The sequence below is a fragment of the Carya illinoinensis genome, chromosome 11, assembly GCF_018687715.1.
Source record: "Carya illinoinensis cultivar Pawnee chromosome 11, C.illinoinensisPawnee_v1, whole genome shotgun sequence".
Lineage (NCBI taxonomy): Eukaryota > Viridiplantae > Streptophyta > Magnoliopsida > Fagales > Juglandaceae > Carya > Carya illinoinensis.
Genome location: NC_056762.1, coordinates 32,150,104 through 32,170,646, shown reverse-complemented (window position 1 = coordinate 32,170,646; position 20,543 = coordinate 32,150,104). Strand labels below are relative to the sequence as shown.

At 34.6% G+C, this 20,543-nt stretch overlaps 2 protein-coding genes and 1 long non-coding RNA gene across 4 annotated transcripts; 2 read left to right on the top strand and 1 right to left on the bottom strand.

Annotated features, from left to right (window-relative positions):
* Positions 1 to 2,160: 2,160 nt before the first annotated feature.
* Positions 2,161 to 4,785, top strand: LOC122282725. Its single transcript, XR_006230451.1, has 2 exons — positions 2,161 to 2,387; positions 4,071 to 4,785. It is a non-coding gene; the product is annotated as an uncharacterized LOC122282725 (long non-coding RNA).
* Positions 4,786 to 5,573: 788 nt separating this feature from the next.
* On the top strand, positions 5,574 to 13,714 carry LOC122281548 (replication protein A 70 kDa DNA-binding subunit A). Its single transcript, XM_043093129.1, has 2 exons — positions 5,574 to 6,038; positions 10,805 to 13,714. The coding sequence occupies exons 1-2, from the start codon at positions 5,758 to 5,760 to the stop codon at positions 13,143 to 13,145; spliced, it is 2,622 nt and encodes an 873-aa protein (XP_042949063.1). The 5' UTR covers positions 5,574 to 5,757; the 3' UTR covers positions 13,146 to 13,714.
* Positions 13,715 to 14,734: 1,020 nt separating this feature from the next.
* On the bottom strand, positions 14,735 to 18,875 carry LOC122282114. 2 transcript variants are annotated; one of them, XM_043094070.1, is made up of 4 exons: positions 18,720 to 18,875; positions 16,369 to 16,535; positions 15,948 to 16,238; positions 14,735 to 15,620 (listed from the first exon to the last, which is right to left on the bottom strand). In XM_043094070.1, exons 2-4 carry the CDS (start codon positions 16,507 to 16,509, stop codon positions 14,973 to 14,975), a joined length of 1,080 nt encoding a protein of 359 aa, XP_042950004.1. In that variant the 5' UTR covers positions 16,510 to 16,535; positions 18,720 to 18,875; the 3' UTR covers positions 14,735 to 14,972. The 2 variants fall into 2 exon arrangements, with proteins under 2 accessions (XP_042950004.1, XP_042950005.1); XM_043094071.1 differs by lacking the exon at positions 18,720 to 18,875 and adding an exon at positions 18,509 to 18,553.
* Between the last annotated feature and the right edge of the window lie 1,668 nt (positions 18,876 to 20,543).

Sequence of the window (20,543 nt, the reverse complement as noted above, 5' to 3'; positions counted from 1 at the left end):
ATTATACAAAAATATATTTACAAATTGATATGACTTTATATAATGCATTAGATCTAATTCATAATAAAAAATAGTTTATAATTTAATATACTACATCAAACTATGTTAGTTTATAAATATAAGGGTACACACATAATAATAGTGTCACACCACGTGGGACGCATTAAAAGCAAGTGACATAATTATTTTAATTCAAATGAAATGATGTATTTTTTAAATTTTTTTACATTTATTAATGACGGTCAATGACAGTTATTTCACACATTTCTAATAAAAATCATTTTGTTTAAATTCAAATGAAACATCGCAATTGCTATTATTACATATGTTTATTTTAAAAGTAGTATTCAGAATTTATAATCTGCACACTATATAAATAGAATTGTAATCTGACAACATTATTACCAAATTCTCTTTTGCAGAACTCAATTCGTGAGTGGATGTCAATATTTGTCTAAGAGATAAATTAATAATCGCTTCATTATTTGTAATTTTCAATCTCTATTTGTTATTATTTTAGAGAAATTTTATTTGTAGTCTTCATTTAGGGACTGTATGTGTAGGTCATTTGATAAATGACAAAAAATATTATTTTATGAGGGATATTTTGTAATTTTAAAAAATTTTAAATATAAAATTGCCCCAGACTTACGTTGCAGTTTTTAAATTGAGACTATACGTAACATTGCTTATTATTTTATAATAATTTTTACGTCTCTTCTTCGTTCCCAACAATCAACAAAGTTGTCAATCATCATGTGTGCATCCTGCCTCTCCAACGTAAATCGTTAGTTTTTATAAATGTATGAATAATTAATGAAAAGTGTTACAGTTACTAAAAGACCCTTCAAAAATACATTTACAAATTGATATTACTTTATATAATACAATATATCCATTTTTTTAATAAAAATAATTTTATAATTTAATACTATATCAAGTCATATTAATTTATAAATATAAGAATAGACACACAATAATAATGTCACACCACATACGCGATGCATTAAGCACAAGTGACATAATTATTTTCAAATCAAACAAAGTGAAGTGTTTAATTTAATGACAGATATTTCATACATTTCTAATAGAAACCATTATTTTTAAATTCAAATAAAACATTGCAATTGTTGTTATTATATTTGTTCGTTTTAAGATTAGTGTTCAGAATTTATAATCTACATACTATATAAACAGATTTATATCCTTAGGATATTATTGTTAAATTCTCTTTTGCATAACTTAATTCGTGAGTAGGAGGTAATATTTATCCAAGAGACAAATTAACAATAGCTTCATTGTTTGCAAATTTCAATATCTATTTGCTATTATTTTTTAATATTTTTACGTCTTCTCTTCATTCACGAGCAATTAACAAAGTTGCCAATAATCACTTGTGCATCCTGCCTTACTAACATAAATTGTTAGTTTTTATAAATGTATGAATAATTAATAAGAAGTATCATAGATTCAAAAAGATTTCACAAAAATAAATTTATAAATTAATATGACTTTGTACAATATATTAAATTTATTTTATAATAAAAATAGTTTTATAATATAATATATTACATTAAATCAGATTATTTTGTAAATTTATTTTTATGAAATATATTTGTGACTAAAATATTTATGATAATGATATATACATTATACACAATATTTTCATGACTTTTATAAACTAAAGGGCTGATTCATAAAATTTAAAATTGATGAAAAACTAAAATTGTAAAAACTTTAATAGTTTTAATGAAGTGACAACATGACGTCGGTTAGCTATAAAATAGGTTGTAAGATAGTATATTATTATCATTACCTTTTTGTTAATTCAATCATTTTTTTTATTAATTTATTTATTAATAAAATAAAAGAGTATTATCCAAGGACAAACAACAATACTTAGAGCATCAGCAATGACTTCATCATCTTCATTTTTATTTTTAAATTTAAAGAATATGCCTTTAAAATCATCCGCATTGGTTTATTCATCTCTAAAATTATAAATAACTAGCTACAGTATTTATTTAAACATGAAGAACATATTTTCATTCTTCAAACAATATTTTTATTATTTTTTCTCTCTCCATCCCGAACGACTCTCTCTTTTCTTTCTTTTTCTCTCTTTTCTTTTTTCTCCTCTCTCTCTCTTCTCCTCTTCTTTCTCCATCCCCGAACGCCTCCATCTCTCTTCTTCTCTTTTCTCTTTTCTCTCCATCCCCCAACGGCTCCCTCTTTTTCTCTTCTTCTCTTTCCATCCGAACAGCTCTCTCTTCTTCTCTTCGACACCCATTTCACCCCTCTCTCTCGTTGCTCTGTTTTCTCTCTTGGACGCCCACAATTTTCTGGTGGTTTCTTCATCAACGGCAGCCTCTTCTCTTGCCCAAAAGGTGATTTCGTGTAACCCATTTGTGGATTTGGTTGCATAATTTTTTTGTGTGTTATTTGGCCTAATTAGAATTTTTTTAGGTTTTTTTTTTATGTGATTGCCCCTAATATTGAATTGAGAATAGAGATAGATAGAGAAAACTGGGTTGGTTCATCGGTTTTTTTGATTTCTCCTGATCTTGTACATGCATTTGACTCCCCAACCTTGTACATGAATTAAGAGTGTTCTGTCCCTATCGTTATCAATATGTTAGAAGGCTTCTGGGAATGAAAAAGTAGCTCATGCAGCTTGAAAAATGCGTTCCATGAATTAACTGCATATTGAACTTAAAAATATATTCAATGCATAATTGTATATGGATACATCTATTTTATTTTACCTGGAAGCTAAGTTCACCCAATGACTTGCTGTCCTCCACCCGTCTGCTGTTTCCATAAGAATGTGTTATCCCCACCTACTTATCAATAAAGGAAAAAGAAAGTGTAATTCCCACCTTCAGACCCAAGATATGTAAGTTATGAATTTAATATAAAAACTGCAATAACTCTTCTTTGCGTGGGTTCATGCTACACTAGAAGGTGATTGCAAATTTCAGACCGAAGAATTAATTTTTTTTGATAAATAGAGAATTAATTATGCCTTAAAAGGTTCATGGTAGCTCACCAGAAAGTGTTACAGGGTCATACTAGCATCCTTAACTGCATTCCATATCAATCGGCTAGCAGAATTCATATTTAGCAATGTATACTGCAGCAACCTAAAGTCCATGTCACATTTCCATAGATAATACAAATTATCATAGAAACATACACACTGAAGGTACATTTTAGTTGTTGAAAAATGTAGGAAAGTAAAACAAAATTACTGCAGTATAATAGATTATAATAGGTGATCTGAGTTACAACATTCAGAAAAATAGAAAAGATAACAAGATCTCCTTAAACCATAATACCTGTGTTTTATTGGTTTTATTATTGTTTTGTTTGTGTACTGCCTTGTTTTCTGGACATTTAATAAAAAAGTATCAGCAACACAACCATGTTTTTGATAAATAAAGAATTAATTATGCCTTAAAAGGTTTATGGTAGCTCACCAGAAAGTGTTACAAGGTCATACTAGCATCCTTAACTGCATTCCATATCAATCGGCTAGCAGAATTCATATTTAGCAATGTATACTGCAGCAACCTAAAGTCCATGTCACATTTCCATAGATAATACAAATTATCATAGAAACATACACACTGAAGGTACATTTTAGTTGTTGAAAAATGTAGGAAAGTAAAACAAAATTACTGCAGTATAATAGATTATAATAGGTGATCTGAGTTACAACATTCAGAAAGATAGAAAAGATAACAATATCTCCTTAAACCATAATACTTGTGTTTTATTGGTTTTATTATTGTTTTGTTTGTGTACTGCCTTGTTTTCTGGACATTTAATAAAAAAGTATTAGCAACTATGCCATGTTTTTGTATGGCATTCAGCATGCAGTAGCCATATATTTTGTTTTATAATCTCCCATATGGCATTGCATACATATTTTTCCAATGTGCTGTTTTAGTAACACTTTATCCTTCAATATTTTGTTGAATGATGAATTGTTTAATTGATGATGATCCCTTCCTCACCACACTATTGGAAAGTGGTGAAACTGATATTAACAATCCCCCTATGGGCAGTGCAAGTGTTGATGTCCAAGCAATACAACCCCAACGGGAAAATACTGTGGTGACATTATTTTGGGTCTGTTTGTACTGCTGGTTGCACCAAAAGTATTTTGAAATTGTAAATACTGTGGTGACATTATTTTGGGTCTGGTTGCAATGCTGGTTGCACCAAATTCTATCATTTTTTTGTACTACTGGTTGCTATGAATTTGCGTTGGAAACTGTTGAGAGCTGCTGTGGAGCTGATGGTTGTTGATGTGGAGCTGCTGTGGAGCTGAGTGGTGCTGCCATGGAGCTGCAGTGGAGCTGCCATGGAGCAGCAGTGGAGCTGAGTGGTGCTGCCATGGAGCTGCAGTGGAGCTGTCAAGTTGTATTAAAATCAACTTTGTGGATTTTCTATTAAGTTGATTTTGATACACTGGACATTTAAATTTGTATGGAGGTTCTTTTGGTTGGAAGTTGAATTTGTATGGAACATATTTTGCAAACACTGAATTGAATGAGTAGAATTGTCCAACTTGTGAATTTGTATGAAATTAGAAGTCACATAGAGTATGTGTGGAATTTTCTATGTTGCTGAATATATATGGTAGATTGAATTTATTGGACTTGGATGTCTAATTTGTATGGCATATATTTTGCAAACATTAAATTTGTATGGAATATAATTGTCTAAGTTGTGAATTTGTATGAAATTAGACCACACATAGAGTATGTGTGGATTTCTCTGTATTACTGAATATATATGATAGATTCTGTCATCTACAAAGCAGATTGGTGACTACACGCCAATTTTGTGTAGGAAGATGAATATAGTAATATTTCTCAAGTTCCGTTCAGGACATCTTTCTCGTGAAATGGTCTCGTTTTCTTATAGTAAAGTTAGGGAGGATACATGATTATTTAATTTCTGGGTACATGATTGTAGTAACATTAAGATTATTTAATTTCTGGGTACATGATTGTAGTAACGTTAATGTTGGGAACAACAGCTTCTGGAAGGAAAACTCATGTATAGGCATAAATAACACAAGAAAAATAGAAATATGGAAAAAGAGAATAAATGAGGAACGTACCACCCTCAGTTTAGGAATTTTAGGAAAAAAAAAATATTTTATTATTATTTGGTCAAAAAATACATAATTCAATGCAGGAATTTTTCTTCATATTCAAAATTAATCTTCAAAAATTATAATTTTACATATGAAGATGAAGAAATCATTGCTAATGCTCCAGACTTTATTTGGATTGTAAAAATATTTAATCTTATCTCATTATTATAATTTATTAAATTTATATATAAAATATAATAAATAATTTTATTTTTTAAAATAATAATATTATTAAAAAATAATATTTTAATAATATTTTATTTAATTTTTATTTAAAATTATTTTACCTCATCCCACCGAACAAACTCAAGCTGCTGAAATACACGTGGGGTGGAAAAAGAAAGACACGCGGACGGTTAGCGTGTATCGTAAGTTTGGGACATGTTCGACATTTCCCCCGCCCCACCCCCCCCGAAAATCGAAAAACAGTGCGGTTTCCCTCTCAAAAGATGGCGCTTCTTCCTTCCTAGGGTTACTCTCTCGTTCTCACTCTCACCGAAACTTTTCTACTTTCTGTCCGATTCAACCAGATTTTCCCTCACTTTCCCTCTTTCCCTTTGTTCAAACGCCACAATCTATTTCCTTAAATGGCGATAAATCTGACTGAAGGTGCGATAATGATGATGTGCCGCGGGGAGATGAAGGCGGAAGAGGTGAAGCCGGTGCTCCAGGTGATCGACGTGAAGCAGGTGAGCACTCAGGCACAGCAGCATACCGAGAGGTTTAGGGTCTTACTCTCCGATGGGTCTCACCATCAGCAAGGGATGCTGGCCACGCAGATGAATGCTCTCGTCAAGGAAGGGAAGTTGCAGAAGGGCTCTGTCGTCCAGTTGACTCAGTTCGTCTGTAACGTCGTCCAGAACCGCATGTAAGACTCTCTTCCGTCAAGTGCTTCTGTTTTTGTTAATTTTATTCGGGGGAATTGTCGGTTCTTGGCTGAAATAGCTTGATTTTGTTCAAGATTTCTGGGTTTGGCTTTGCTTGTTTATACAGACCGTGTTGTTGGAGAAAATGTGGAAATTAAGACAGAATATTATTGAAATTGCTTCAATTGTTCTTGATGGATATTTGCTTTTGAGGTTTGGGAAATACATATGCGCTTTAAGTTATGGTTTGGTGATTTGATGGCCTGTTGGGATAAAATGAGTATGCATGTTTGAACAAGCATATCTTTCAACATTCTCTGATACCAATTATTGAATCAATTTACTTGTTGAAAAGGTCGTTTTTTTTAAAAAAAAAATTGTGAAGGACCCGATACTGTTTTTCTTTAATTGTTGTATGTATAATTTTTTGTTTTGTTTTAGTAGCTCTATCTTTAAGCAAGTCATGTTTCGTCATGACCATGAGGCGTGACAGTGTGGTGGAACTGCTTGTATTTGGAGTGAGCGTATTAGTGCATTTGTAGTCGGCTTGGCAAACCAACTGCTTGGCTATGTGTTATCCAATTCCCTTAAGCAGCATCATACAATGAACTAGTTAAATGAACAGTATAAATTGCTAGAGATATTTTCAGAGGCCAAATCTGTTGAGCCAAATTTGGTGGCCATTCAATTTCTTTGCTTATTTTATCTCTTTTGTGTCTTTCACTATGCTATCCTTGGTAGATCTGGAGCTCTCTAGGTTCTATATGTTCTGTTGTTATTAGAAAAAAGCAAAATAATGGGAGAGGTATCACATTACAATTAGTTCATGTCTGTTTACCAAGTACCATATGTTATGTTGTTAACTCTTAGGGTAGGTTTGGATACAAAAAGCCTCTTAACTCATCACATCTCATCATTATAATTTTTCCAAACTTCAAAATAAAATACAATAAACAATTTATTCTTTTCAAATCTCAAAACAAAAATAATATTTAAAAATTATATTATAACAATATTTTATTCAACTTTCAACTTTCATCTTGTCTCATCTCAATTCACTATCCAAACCTCCACTTATTGTGTGTAGTATGTATGCGTTTCTTTCCATTCAACCGAGTTCCGAGCAATGTACGTTTATATATAGTTATGTTGAATTAAAAATATGTTTGTTAGAAATAATCATGTTTTTTATGTGTATGTGTTTTTTTAATATGATTATCTTAAATAAACTTTCCAACTACCATAAGAATAAAAATTGTAAGGGAAGAATGGAAATAAATATTTAAAATGAATAGGGATAGGTTTGGAGAGTTTGTTATTTGATGTTGTTGAAAGTGGCTAGCTAAACTAGGAAAAGTAAATTTTCTAGTCAAATTTTGGCTAAAGAGTAGCTTCACTACTAATGCTCTTATAGGCCTGGAAGGTTTTCTTTATGGAAAAGTGAATGTAATGATGGCACATGTATTATTGTATAGCTTGTGTAATGTGGTTGCATAATTTCATCTGAAGTGTATTAGGGTGTTACTTGGTCAACATTTTTACGGTTCAAAATATATATGGTCAACTTTTTGTTTCTTGTTATATATGCATTGGTGGTCAATAGTTTTTTGTTGTTTTGGGCCTTGGCAAGTACTAGGAGTTATGCTGATTTTTTCTAAAAGAGAAGTGCTAGTTCTATAAAGAGAAATTATAAAAGTAAACTTACAAACTGACATGATTTGATTTGAGACGCCATATTTACTTTACAATAGGAGTTTTACAATCTATTGTATCACATCAAACTACATCGGTTTGTAAATTTATTGTTGTGAGATCTCTTTGTAGACCAATCATTTCTAAGTTTAAAAATGTTGAAGTGTGCAAAACCTAAAAGTAAAACTTTTTATGTAAGTTACAAGATAAGAAAAAAAGAATTAAACAAGAGAAAAATGGGCATACCTAAGAAAACATGAATCATGCACGAAAAAACTTGCACAAAAAAACTCATGGTTTTTTTTGGTGTCTATCATGCATAGAGCCTACATGCTGTGGCCCAATTCAAACCACAAGTGACTGGAAGCCCACATTTGCTCATTTTATTATCAGCTTAAACATGCTACACTGCCAAATATCTTCTTTGAACTAGATGTCAAAAATATATACTAATTTATTCACTCAGATCCCTATGCTGTATGTGCTTAGCTTATTTCCACTTATAGTATATGAAATACGTATGTCTTGCAGCATAGGTGTTGCTCTTGTATATTTCCCGTGTACTTGGGCTATGCCTACTTTTCTCATTAATAAATTTCTTCACTGATGAAAAAAATACTTATGTCTTGCATGCACTTTAGAGGAAAAAAATACTTATGTCTTACTGTGGGTACCATTCAGAATATTTCAGACTTGGCCAATATATTGGGTTGCAGAACTTTCTCACTTCCTATGTGATATCTTGATCTTCCACTGGGGGCTTCACATAAATCAGTTACTATTTGGGATAGGGTGATTGAGAAGATTTAAAAGTTCCATTTGGAAAAAGGTTTTTCACCCAAGTGCTTGTGGTGGGTTGGGTATAAAAAAACTCGAGATTGTTTAATAGAGCACTACTTGGGAAATGGCTTTGGAGATATCACTTGGAAATAAATGCCTTATGGAAAAATGTTATTGATGTAAAATATGGAAGTTTGTGGGGAGGTTGGTGCTCAAAAGATATTGGAGGTGTGTATGGGGTGAGTTTGTGGGGGTTCATTAGAAAAGGTTCGGGGGATTTCTCTAATCATATTAAATTGAAGGTGGGAGATGGGAAGAGGATTCTTTTTTGGCATGACATTTGGTGTGGGGATTCTACGGGTAAGTCGGATTTTCCCTCTCTTTTTAGGATTGCAAGGGATCAAACTGCAGCTGTGGAACTTTCTTTCCCATGCATTGATAATAATATTCAGTGGAATGTTAACTTTATTAGGGATGTCAATGATTGGGAAGTAGATGATATTACTGCTTTTTTGGAAAGAATTTATTGTTCAAAGGTGATGCTAGGAAGGAGGACAACTTGCTATGGGTTCATGCAGGTGATTCTAAATTCTCGGTTTCTTCTTATATTAACCTGTCACAGGAGCTCTGAGTTCCCTTGGAAAAATATTTGGAGAGCGAAGGTTTCTTCCAAGGTGGCTTTTTCCAGTTGGGTGGTATCCCTTGGCATAGTTTTGACAACTGATAATTTTAGGAGGAGAGGTACGTACATAGCTGATTGGTGTGTCATGTGCAAGAAGGTTGGAGAATCTGTTAATCATCTATTTCTTCACTGTGAAGTGGCCATGTTTTTGTGGAATGTGGTTTTTAATTGGACAGGTTTACTGTGGGTGATGCCTAAGGAAGTGGTGGATCTATTGGCACTGTGGTATGGATTAAAGGGAAGAAAGTATGCTGCTGATATTTGGAAGATGATTCCTTCACGTCTCATGTGGTGTTTATGGCTTGAAAGGAATGGAAGATGTTTCAAAGACAAAGAACGTTCGATGGTAGAACTTAGGGATTTTTTCTTTAGTACTTTGTGTTTGTGGGCTAAACTCTTGAAATGGAAGATGATAACTTTCAGAACTTGTTTTAGATTTTCTTTTGTTATTAGAAAGATGTAGGTTTTTCCTTTGTATACGACCCTTGTACTTGGGCTTTCCCTATTCTTGGGAATAAAGTTTCTTAGTACTTATCACAAAAAAGAAAAAGATCTTGGGCTATTAGTTTATTTCACTAATTTTTTTCCTTGTCTTCAATTATGTAAATTAAGGTTTCTTTGGCAAGGTCCTTGAATTTTTCCCTGACTTTCTTTTTATTCTGAATTTGCTGCTTCTATATTATGTTTCTGTGATGGAAAATTACTAGGTAGTCCTGGAGTACAGATGACTTGGTACTCCCAACCTATCACAATATGCCATGACATTAAAATTGGTGTAACTATTCATTTTTAATGACATGATATCCCATGATAGGTTGGAAGTGTCACCTGTCCATATCCTATGATATCCTAATAATTTTTCCTCTGTAACATGTTCGATTTGAGCATGCTCCTGTGTGTTGATTGATGGAAACAGCACTTCAATGCACATATATTTAAGGAAAAGAGAGAATGTTCCAAGTAAGGCCCCATCAATGGGTCCCACCATAGGTGCCACCACGAGCGGTGCATTTTTGGTGGGTGATGATCAAATTTGTTAGCCTGTAGCATCTTTAGATGTGTTGAAAATTAGAAACTTAGGTTGGGTGTTGAGAAGTGTTGAGGTATGTTGTGAATAGTAGTGAAAAAGTAAGTGAAAAGTAATAATAGAATATTGAATAGTAGTAAAAAGTAATAAATAGTAGTAAAAAGTATGTGAAAAGTAATAATAAAGTAATAAATAGTAGTGGAATATGTTGAGAAGTGTTGAGATACTAACACACCTTAGTGTTTAGGTCCAATTGGAAATTTTTGATATGTTGGTATATGGTTGAGTCCAGTCTTACTTGAAATTTCTGTCTCATTTTAAGTTGTGAGGTGCACTTTTTCTTCTATAAGATTTTTAGTTCAGAAGTACTTTTGCATTAAATGGTCTTTGGGCCAGGTAATATATCCTATCCCATTGATCCTCAGGGGGATGTCAGCAGTTTACACGGTGTGTGAGTGGTACTTGCCTATAAAAGAAGTCTCAGTTTTATGAGTTTTTCTTCCGAGTCATTTATTCCTGATTTGTTTTTGCTCTCTTATCATGGCATGCTTTTGGTGATGACATATTGACTTTATTATTGCAAGCAGGATTATAATCATTGTTGATTTGGATTTGATACTGGAAAAAATGGATCTAATTGGAGAACCTGTATCAGCTCCAAGAAATGTTGCTGTACAGTCCTCCATAGCTCAACCAGGGATGCAAACTGGGAATCTCTCATCTTTTGCCAGCAGTTCACCCGCTGGTCAGGCTAGTAAACCAAACATGGCTGAGGCATCCATGGAGCATCCTAGAATAAACCAATCACATGGCAATACTTATCCAACAAATTCCGATTCAGGAAGATATGCTGCATCTAATGCACCTTCCATGTACCCTAAAGTGGAGAGTAGTACTGGGTTTCCGGGATCAGCATCCTTAAATGGGTCATATAGTGGTCAGAACACAATTTTCCGTAACCCCAAGCCAGAAGCTTTGTGGCCACCTCTAAATACCTCTGTTCGTCAACCTCAGTCTGGATATCAACCACCACCTCCAATGTACACTAACAGAGGACCAGTAGCTAGAAATGAAGCTCCCCCTAGGATAATTCCCATTGCTGCTCTGAATCCATACCAGGGCAGGTGGACAATTAAGGCTAGAGTTACAGCAAAAGGAGAACTTAGGCACTACAATAATCCCCGTGGTGATGGTAAAGTATTCTCTTTTGATCTTCTTGATTCTGATGGTGGGGAAATTAGGGCAACTTGCTTTAATGCTGTGGCTGATCAATTCTACAACCAGATTGAAGCTGGTAAGGTCTATCTGATTTCCAAGGGAAGTTTAAGACCTGCTCAAAAGGCTTTCAACCACCTCCAAAATGATCATGAAATTTTTTTAGAGAGCATTTCAATAATACAGCCTTGCTTTGAAGATGATACCACAAGCACAATTCCACAGCAGCAGTTTCACTTCCGTCCCATAAGTGATATTGAAGGCATGGACAGCAACAGCATTGTGGATGTAATTGGTATTGTGTCTTCTATCAGTCCCCCTGCTTCAATAATGAGAAAAAATGGTACTGAAACTCAGAGGAGAATCCTACACTTGAAGGACATGTCTGGCCGAAGCGTTGAGTTGACTCTGTGGGGAAACCTTGTAAATGCAGAAGGACAGAGACTGCAGAACATGTGTGATTCAGGCGTTTTCCCCATTCTGGCTGTTAAATCTGGTAGAGTTAATGACTTCAATGGGAAGGCAGTGGGGACCATCTCTACCAGTCAACTATTTATAGACCCCAATTTTCCTGAGGCTCACAGGCTGAAAGATTGGTTTGACAAGGAAGGAAGGAGCATCCCATCGGTCTCTATTTCCAGGGAAACAAGTGTGGGTAAGACAGATAGTCGCAAGACAATATCTCAAATCAAAGATGAGAGGCTCGGGACATCTGAGAAGCCAGATTGGATCACTGTCAGTGCAACCATTTCATTTGTAAAGGTTGACAATTTTTGTTACACAGCATGTCCTATCATGATTGGTGATCGACAATGCAACAAAAAGGTTACAAATAATGGGGATGGGAAATGGCGGTGTGATAGGTGCGATCAGTCCATCGAGGAGTGTGATTACAGGTATATACTTCAGTTCCAGATACAAGACCATACAGGCTTAACATGGGTAACTGCATTTCAGGAATGTGGTGAGGAGATAATGGGTATGCCTGCAAAAAGTTTGTATTATTTGAAGTATGAAGAGCAAGATGATGATAAATTTGGAGAAATAATTCGTAAGGTTCTATTTACAAAATATATATTCAAGTTGAAAGTAAAGGAGGAGACATACAGTGATGAACAACGAGTAAAGTCAACAGTGGTCAAAGCAGAAAAGGTAGATTTTGCATCTGAATCCAGATTTGTTTTGGATTTAATGGAAAAGCTTAAAGCAGGGAACTATAGTTCTTTTGCTTCAAATACAGAAAGTATCTCTCCTAACCCTGGAATGAGTGGTACTGTAGTTGGGAATATTGGAAATAGGCAACCAACTCCATCAATGAACTATACTGGGAACAGTAGCAATGCTGGCAAAGACTTCAGAGTACCATCACACCAAGCTGGTCGGTATGGGAACCAGTATAATAGTTCTATTGCTGCTGCAATTGGCACTCCTGGTTCATATCCATTCTGTAACAGTTGTGGGGGTACTGGTCATAGCTCCACAAATTGCCCCAGTATCATGAGTAGTCCTGCATTAGGAGGGAACTATCCTAGTAGAGTTTCCTCTGAGCCAGGTGTTGGCAGCTCCTCAGGCGAATGCTTCAAATGCCATCAACCTGGGCATTGGGCAAGAGATTGTCCAGGGTTGAGCACTGTACCTCCAGCTTATGGAAGCAGTGGTGTTATAACTGGTAGATATGGTGGAGCTTCAAAGCAACAATTTGGTGGCTTTTAAAGTCGCCTTTAAATTTGAGATATCAGACGTTTGTACAGAATAGTGGATGTTTTCCTGGGTATCATGTTGTTGGATAATATGAGACGTTGCATTTTGATGCTCTTGGGGTTTGGTGGATCGATCGAGTGCAGATGTGGTTGGCATGCCTAGGTGTTTATCGAGGCTGAGAATTAAGGCACATTGTAAGCATGGCTGTGGGTTCCAGCTTTTTGAGTTACTATTTTTTGGTAGTGAAACGCAGCCAAGGAATGGGAGTCATCTTTCTTGTTTCTGTAATATATTTCTCTCATATTTGAGCTTTTAGTTTCAAATTGTTGCAAATGCCGTTAGGCCAGTCATTGTTTCTACGTGGCTCTTCTTTGATGCTGGCGATCTCCAAGGTTACTGAATTCTTGTCCGAAATCAGTTTGGTTGACGTAATAGTATTGTAATTAAGATTATGTTAAAATGATCCTCTTTTTTCCAGGGACATAGGTGATGCCTGCCTTATTCTATATTTCTTCCAATCCTCCAACAATTCCTTGTACTTGGATAGGATAATTGTTATCATAAGTGCTTGTGCTTTTGAATTGCTTGTGTATTAAACCTTTTTAAATAGATAACTGTTACACACATAGAGATCATACAAAATAAATTTACAAATAACGGTTTATTAGAATATGTTAAATCTATTTTATAATAAAAGTAATTTTACAATTTGATGTATTACATTAATCGATATTAATTTGTGAGTTTATTTTTGTGTAATTTTTTTTGTAGTTAAAGTATTTTCTTTTAAATTTGGCTTGAATCTGGGAGTCAAAATCATCTATTTTTTTTATTCACTTAGGACATTGAAATGTCAATTAGACCATATATATGAGTGGTAGAGGTTTGGATAATAAATCGAGATAAAAGTTGAATAAAATAATTTTAAAATATTATTTTTTAATTTATTATTTTGAGATTTGAAAATGTTGAATTATTTATTATATATTGTATGAAAATTTGAAAAAATTATAATAATTATATAAGAAGAATTGGGCATCCAAACCCAGTTTAAAATTTCCGTTATTCGTTTCAAAACCCTAAAGGGCTACACCCGACAAGGTTAAAAGGAAGCAAGCTACCTGGGGAGAGGAAAGCGATCCATTCATGGCAATTCAAATTGAGCAATTACCCTCACATTTTATATGACCATAGTTTATATTTCAAAATAAGGGTATTTATAAAAATTGATATTATTTTTATAAATTATTTTATCAAAAGATACTTCTCATTTCAAACAGTCGTATAAAAGGTTATAAAAATGATTGTAGGCGTATCATTTCACATCCGAGTTAATCATGCATCCAATCTGGTAGGAACCTCACTGTAAGAAACAACCCAACTATCGCAATAACTGTTTTAAGAAAATTCGCCTATTTCAACCTTAAAAAAGGGGAAAGCTGCTTAAAAATTATGCCCAGCGAGACAGATCTGACTCAGAGATATAACGCAGAGCTACGGCGGATTTAAAAGGCCTATAATCTTCGGCCTACACCATTTTTGTGAAGAAAAAGACTTCATACGCATTTCATATGGTTATTTCTTACAAGGCAAACCGCATCTATTAAATTTCATATTTTTATTTATGATAAGTCAAACCACTTCTCTTAATGATATTTGGGTGAACATACAGATATAGATTACCACTCACCATATCACACAAGCACAATATATCATAGTTAAATAGCATGTATTACTAAAGGGTAAATCTTTAACGTTCCAATCTCCATTTCTTCCATTGCATGGCAGCAATACTGAACACACTTTATTTTATTCAAAACCCAGCTCACGAAGTAACAATCAGAAACACATACTTGCTGATGAAGAACTTGGCCTATCATTTTTGACAGGAAGTGTGCTGTACTCGAGTCCTTCTGAACCACAATGACCACCTGTGATGCCATCAACCTGGCTGGAATCATAACCCATGACTTCATTTGCAGTTTCTATTTGAGCTGTAACGCTTCCCCTCTCAGCCACTCCTTTAAGCCGGAGCCGCTCAGCTCTTGAGCCAATAACCTGCCCCAGGATAGAAGCTGCAATTGTCAATGCCATAGCTGTTTTGGGCATCATTACAGACTTCCTGAGCATGGCTATGAATGGCACAGCCGCATGCACTGCTACAAACCAAGATAGTGAGAACTTCTGAGTATGCTCCCTCCATACACCCAAGGGCACATTAGCAGCCATGCCTAAGACAGCTATTACTAGCATTTTTTCAGGTAGTGGCTGAGGGCGCAATGTTTTAACAAGGGCGGTCCTGGCCAGGGCTGCCCTTGCAGCAACTACTGCTGGAGGGCATTTAAGCTTCATGCCAGGTGGTGGCCGAAGTGCTGTTGCCACAAGTGGAAGAACATGGCTGACTGCTCTGTAGGACTTGGCAATTGGGCAGTTTCCTGTTTTCAACCACTCATTTCCCAGTGCCTCGTGGTTTGATAAATTTCCTTTCTGCATGGTTGATCAGAAACAAAAAGCAGTTGGTCAGGTTCACAACAAGTAAATTTTTTATTTGAATCTCAGAGCAAGGGACATGATTCCAAGAAGCATATTTATATCATATTTCCTATTACAACATTAAAAAGAAAATCAGTGTTCGATATAAAATTATAAATTAATTTTTGAACCTGAAATCTAGGAACCCATAACAGATTTTATCATCCTCACACAGAAGCAGGCACCCACCTTGATTACAAATGCCATTTTGTACAGTTGTTCTTTTCCCCAAAACACTCCATTTCTCAGAATAAAATGGCATGCAAAAGGATATTAATCTACCTCAGAAGGGGGTTCCCTTTTGTGGGATGGCTCAGACTTCTTCTGCTGCTTTCGTTTCTCAGAGAAGTTACCAAAGCTGAATGGTCCTCCAAAACGAAATGCCGACAAACTTATTGAGGCTGCTTTTGCTGCTAAAGGGTTGAACTGAGGTGCAGGCTCAGGTTCTGGAATCTCACCATGAATGTTAGATCTCCCCAAGAGTGGGACAACCCCATCCTTCCCATGAAAGAGCCTAAATGCCATATCAAAATTGGGACCATCTTCAAATATTGGGCCTTTGGCTCCCCAGCCCTGAAGAAAATAGAACACAATCAACTTCAATATTTAATCCCATTGACACATCAGCATCTAGTAGTCAAGGTTAATAAGAAACTTAATAAAAATGGCAAAGTGGCATAAAAGGAAAAGAGATCAAACTCACAGGAGCAAGGATATTCACTGAAGAGAAGGAAAAGCAAGTGGGTTTGTTGATATTCCTCAAAAATGGACATTTTTGAATCTCCTTCTCACTAAAGGGGCATTCAGATGCCTCATCATTCATTCCATTAAGAAAAAAATCCATCTATTCCTCTTTTCAAAGCAATTTCCCTGCAAAGAGCATGAAATGTGTAAAAAAGAATAGCAACTGTAGTTAGAGAAAATTAATTTCTGCGGTTGATAATAATCATAGTAAAATCACACTTTAGAAACAACAAAGATTTGCACGTTTGGGTACAAAATTGACACAAATTCCATGCTATATAAATAACAGAACATGTTAATGATAACACTCACATTAACAAATCGACAAAACAAATAATATGGTTAACAACTTACCATTATAACATGGGTTAATCACAAAATCAATACTAGGGTTTTCATGTTTTTATAATTTGAGTCAGTTTTCAACTTTGGCAAAATTGATACATGAGCTTCAAGAAGCTCACAATTAGGTACCTCCGTCAATCTCCCATTAAAAAACTAACGGGAGGCCATGTGTCAGTCTTTGATTGGCTGACAAATGGCATCATGGTGCCACATTGCAATCCTCCCTTAATTTTCTAATGGAAGATTGACGGAGATATCTAACTGCACATTTTTTAAAGTTCAGGTATCAATTTTTCGGAAGTTAAAAAACTGAGGCCTTGACTTGTGAAAATTCAATTAACGATTTTGCAATTAACTATTTCTAAAATTTATGAATTATATTGCAATTACCACCCTCAATATTAAAGTAGTACAGCTGTTCTAAAAGTTGATCTGTCCTAATTTACTGCATTATCTCACCATCTTGACTTCAATATATGCAGTAAAAACCACGAAGAGAGAACATAACCAGCATGAAGACCGAAAGCACCCACACCCTGTATTTTTCTGTCAACCAATGGCTTTTATGAACTTTAGGTTTTTCAAATATCCACGGTTCCTTATCATTGAGTGAGTACTAGATGATGCCACACAATTATCACAAAAATTATCCTGTTTAGAGTCTTCAAACTAGTCCATGGCATAATTGCATTTGATTCGATTCAATTCAATTTTGAAGAAATGAACAATTCAAAGTCACAATTTAATTTGTTAACTACAAGAAATTGAATTGGTTGGTTGGAATCAAATTTGTTAACGACATGAATTGAATTAGTTTTGCAATTCAATATATATTTTTTGGAATACACACACACAGAAATGGAATTCCTTTGATATATTTAATGAAGTAGGGAAGTTTTTGGGATTTAGTAAAAAGTGACTAGATTTAAATGGAGATAAAATACGAGTTTTAGCAAATTTGATGCAATATGGTCATTTTTTGTCCAACTCACGTGAGTCCAAAATCAATTCATTCAAGTTGGTTCGTTGGAATTCAAACACACGAGATGAATTTAAATCGTTTATGTATTTCTCCAACCACATGATTTTTGTAAATGAATTAAGTTGCAAATAATTTTTTCCAACTAATGGGTTCCAATGGCATGTCAACAACACAGATCAGTGCAACTCTCTCATTAACTCACTTACAAATTATTATTCATCACTTCACGAGAGAGGTTGGGCATCTCTTGCATCAGATTTTAACTTGTCAATATACAAAAAATTAGAAATCACTTGTTAAGGTCACTTTGAACAACATAAGTTTGTAGAATTATATAGCATGAGAGAGTGCCAATCACTATAGTAACTCATGACTACTAAAACCTAAAACGTTCGCGACACCAAGCCGTCATGGAAACAAACCCTAGAGTATATACAGGAAAAGAAATGCCCTCAAATAATGAGTATGAAGTCGGCAATTATTCACTAGCAATCAGCAATTTTTATGACTAAGAGCAGGAGCCAGACCTTTTGGCTAGAGGACTTGTCATAAGGTAATAATTAGCTAGCAATAAGCAATATTTATGACCAAGAGAAGGAGCCAGACCTTTCGATAGGAGGAATTTGTTACCATTTCACAACCCTATTTCAATTTCATATTTACGTGCATATAATATTTCGAATTATACAAAAACCTCAAAAGAATGAAAGCATGGTACCACGATTTAACTTTGCAATACAGAATTAATAGGATAACAAAATAAAGAAAATACATTACGAAATAGGAAATAGAAGCCTCCTGCATGTGCATGTAAAATCAAAGCAAAAATCAAGCATCTACAAGAATTCACAAGAAAAATGTCTGCGTAAGAGTTTCAAAAAGCAGGGAATTAAAGTGTGTTAAGAATCGAATCAACGTCACAATTCAAAAGCCTATTTCTTGAAAAAGGAATCGGAGATCTAATGAATGAAAACGAAACTTACCTGAGAATCGACCGAAAAATCCCAACCAGAATCTGGAAAGTCGTACTGTCGTGTGGAGGCCACAGATGCGCGCGCACTGTAGGGGATTATTTGTGGACGTTTCGTCTGCCCAAAATGACGTGCTCAGCCGGTAAATGTCACGTAGCTCACTTGCTATTGCCGGTCTAAATTAAGCTAAGATCGGAGAAGCCCCCACAATTATTTTTAATAAAGGCGTTGATACAATTATTTGATATAAAGAAATACAAAAAGATTATAATAAAAAATGTGATATTGAAAATGACAATAACTATATATATATATATATATTTTTAATAAAACTTGATTTTTCTATGTGCCATTTTAACAGTGAATTGAGATGAATGTTGTAAATTGAATAAAATATTATTTTTTAATATTATTATTAATTTAAGATTTGAAAAAATTGAATTGTTTATTATATTTTATGTGAAAATTTGTGATAGTTGTAATGGTGAGATGAAACATTTTTATTATCCAAACGTGGCCTTAGTTATGTCAAGCATTCTTTATTATTTATTATTAAAAATAATACTAGATACAATCTTATTTGTATATAAATACTATATACCCTCTTTGAGAAAGTGAGTTGATTAAGAAAAACTTAATTTTTTCATATGGAATCCATATTTTTTCTACTTTTTTAAATGAAGCAAGCAAGCAAGATTTACATAGTTTAGAACTATATAAATCATTTACCTATTATTAATTGTTAGAACACAAAATTTGTGTAATTTTCATTAAATATAAAATGTAATTACAAGAGATCATTTTATAGAGTTTAGGCCACAAAGAATTGAGAATCTTCTAATGCTACGGTTGGTTTTTATAAAGGCAGTGAGGCATGACGCATGCAATGCATGCTTTGCAGAGTTTGTTAAGTGGAGCTACTCACATTCTTCTACTGTGATGCTTGTTGGCTAAAGGTATTTGCAGTGGCATCTTTGTCCTTAACATCTCCCTCAAGTCGAGCATGAAAGTTTGAAGATGAAGACTTGAACAAGTAATGTAAATTGAGCTGATGAGAGAGGTTTGGTAAGCAAGTCTTCGAGCTGGTCCTTACCAGAAATGAAAGCAACGCATAAAGATTTGTTTTGAACTCAGTTTCATACGAAATGAAAATCAATTTCGAGGTGTTTGGTTCGTGCATGAAATATGGGATTAGATGAAGTTGCTCCCATGTTGTCATAGTAAAAGAGTGGTGCGCAGTTTAGAGTTAAACCAAGATCACGACAAAGATGTTGAAGCTAGACCACTTCAGCCGTAATGTTTGCAACAACCTCAAATTCTGTCTCGGTTGATGATCTCGCAATTGTAGGTTGTTTCTTGGAAGACCATGAGACAAGGTTGGAGCCAATGAAGATGCAGTAACCATTTGTAGATCTCCTATCATCTGGGCACCTCACCCTATTAGAGTTGGACCATGCAGTGATTTGAGCAGTGATTTAAGGTGAAATTTGTAGACCAACAGTGGAGGTATGTTTGAGATACCCACAAATATTCTTCACGGCTTGCCAATGGAGGCACTTGAGGGGTATGCATAAACTGACATACTTTGCCTATAACGAAATGAGCCGATTGTGCTGCAATAAAAGGTAGGGTCTTCAAAGAGGTGCCCAGCGAAGGCACTCAGCTTGTTTGAAGTGGACATGGGAGACTTAATAGGTTTGGCACCCTTTATGTTTGTGCGGTGTAACAAATCTGTGATAGCTAGCTGGGAAAGACCTTTAGAGTTCTAGGTAGCCTTAACACCCAGAAAATAATGCAAGTTACCCAAGTCTATAATGGGAAAGTCACTACGCAGAG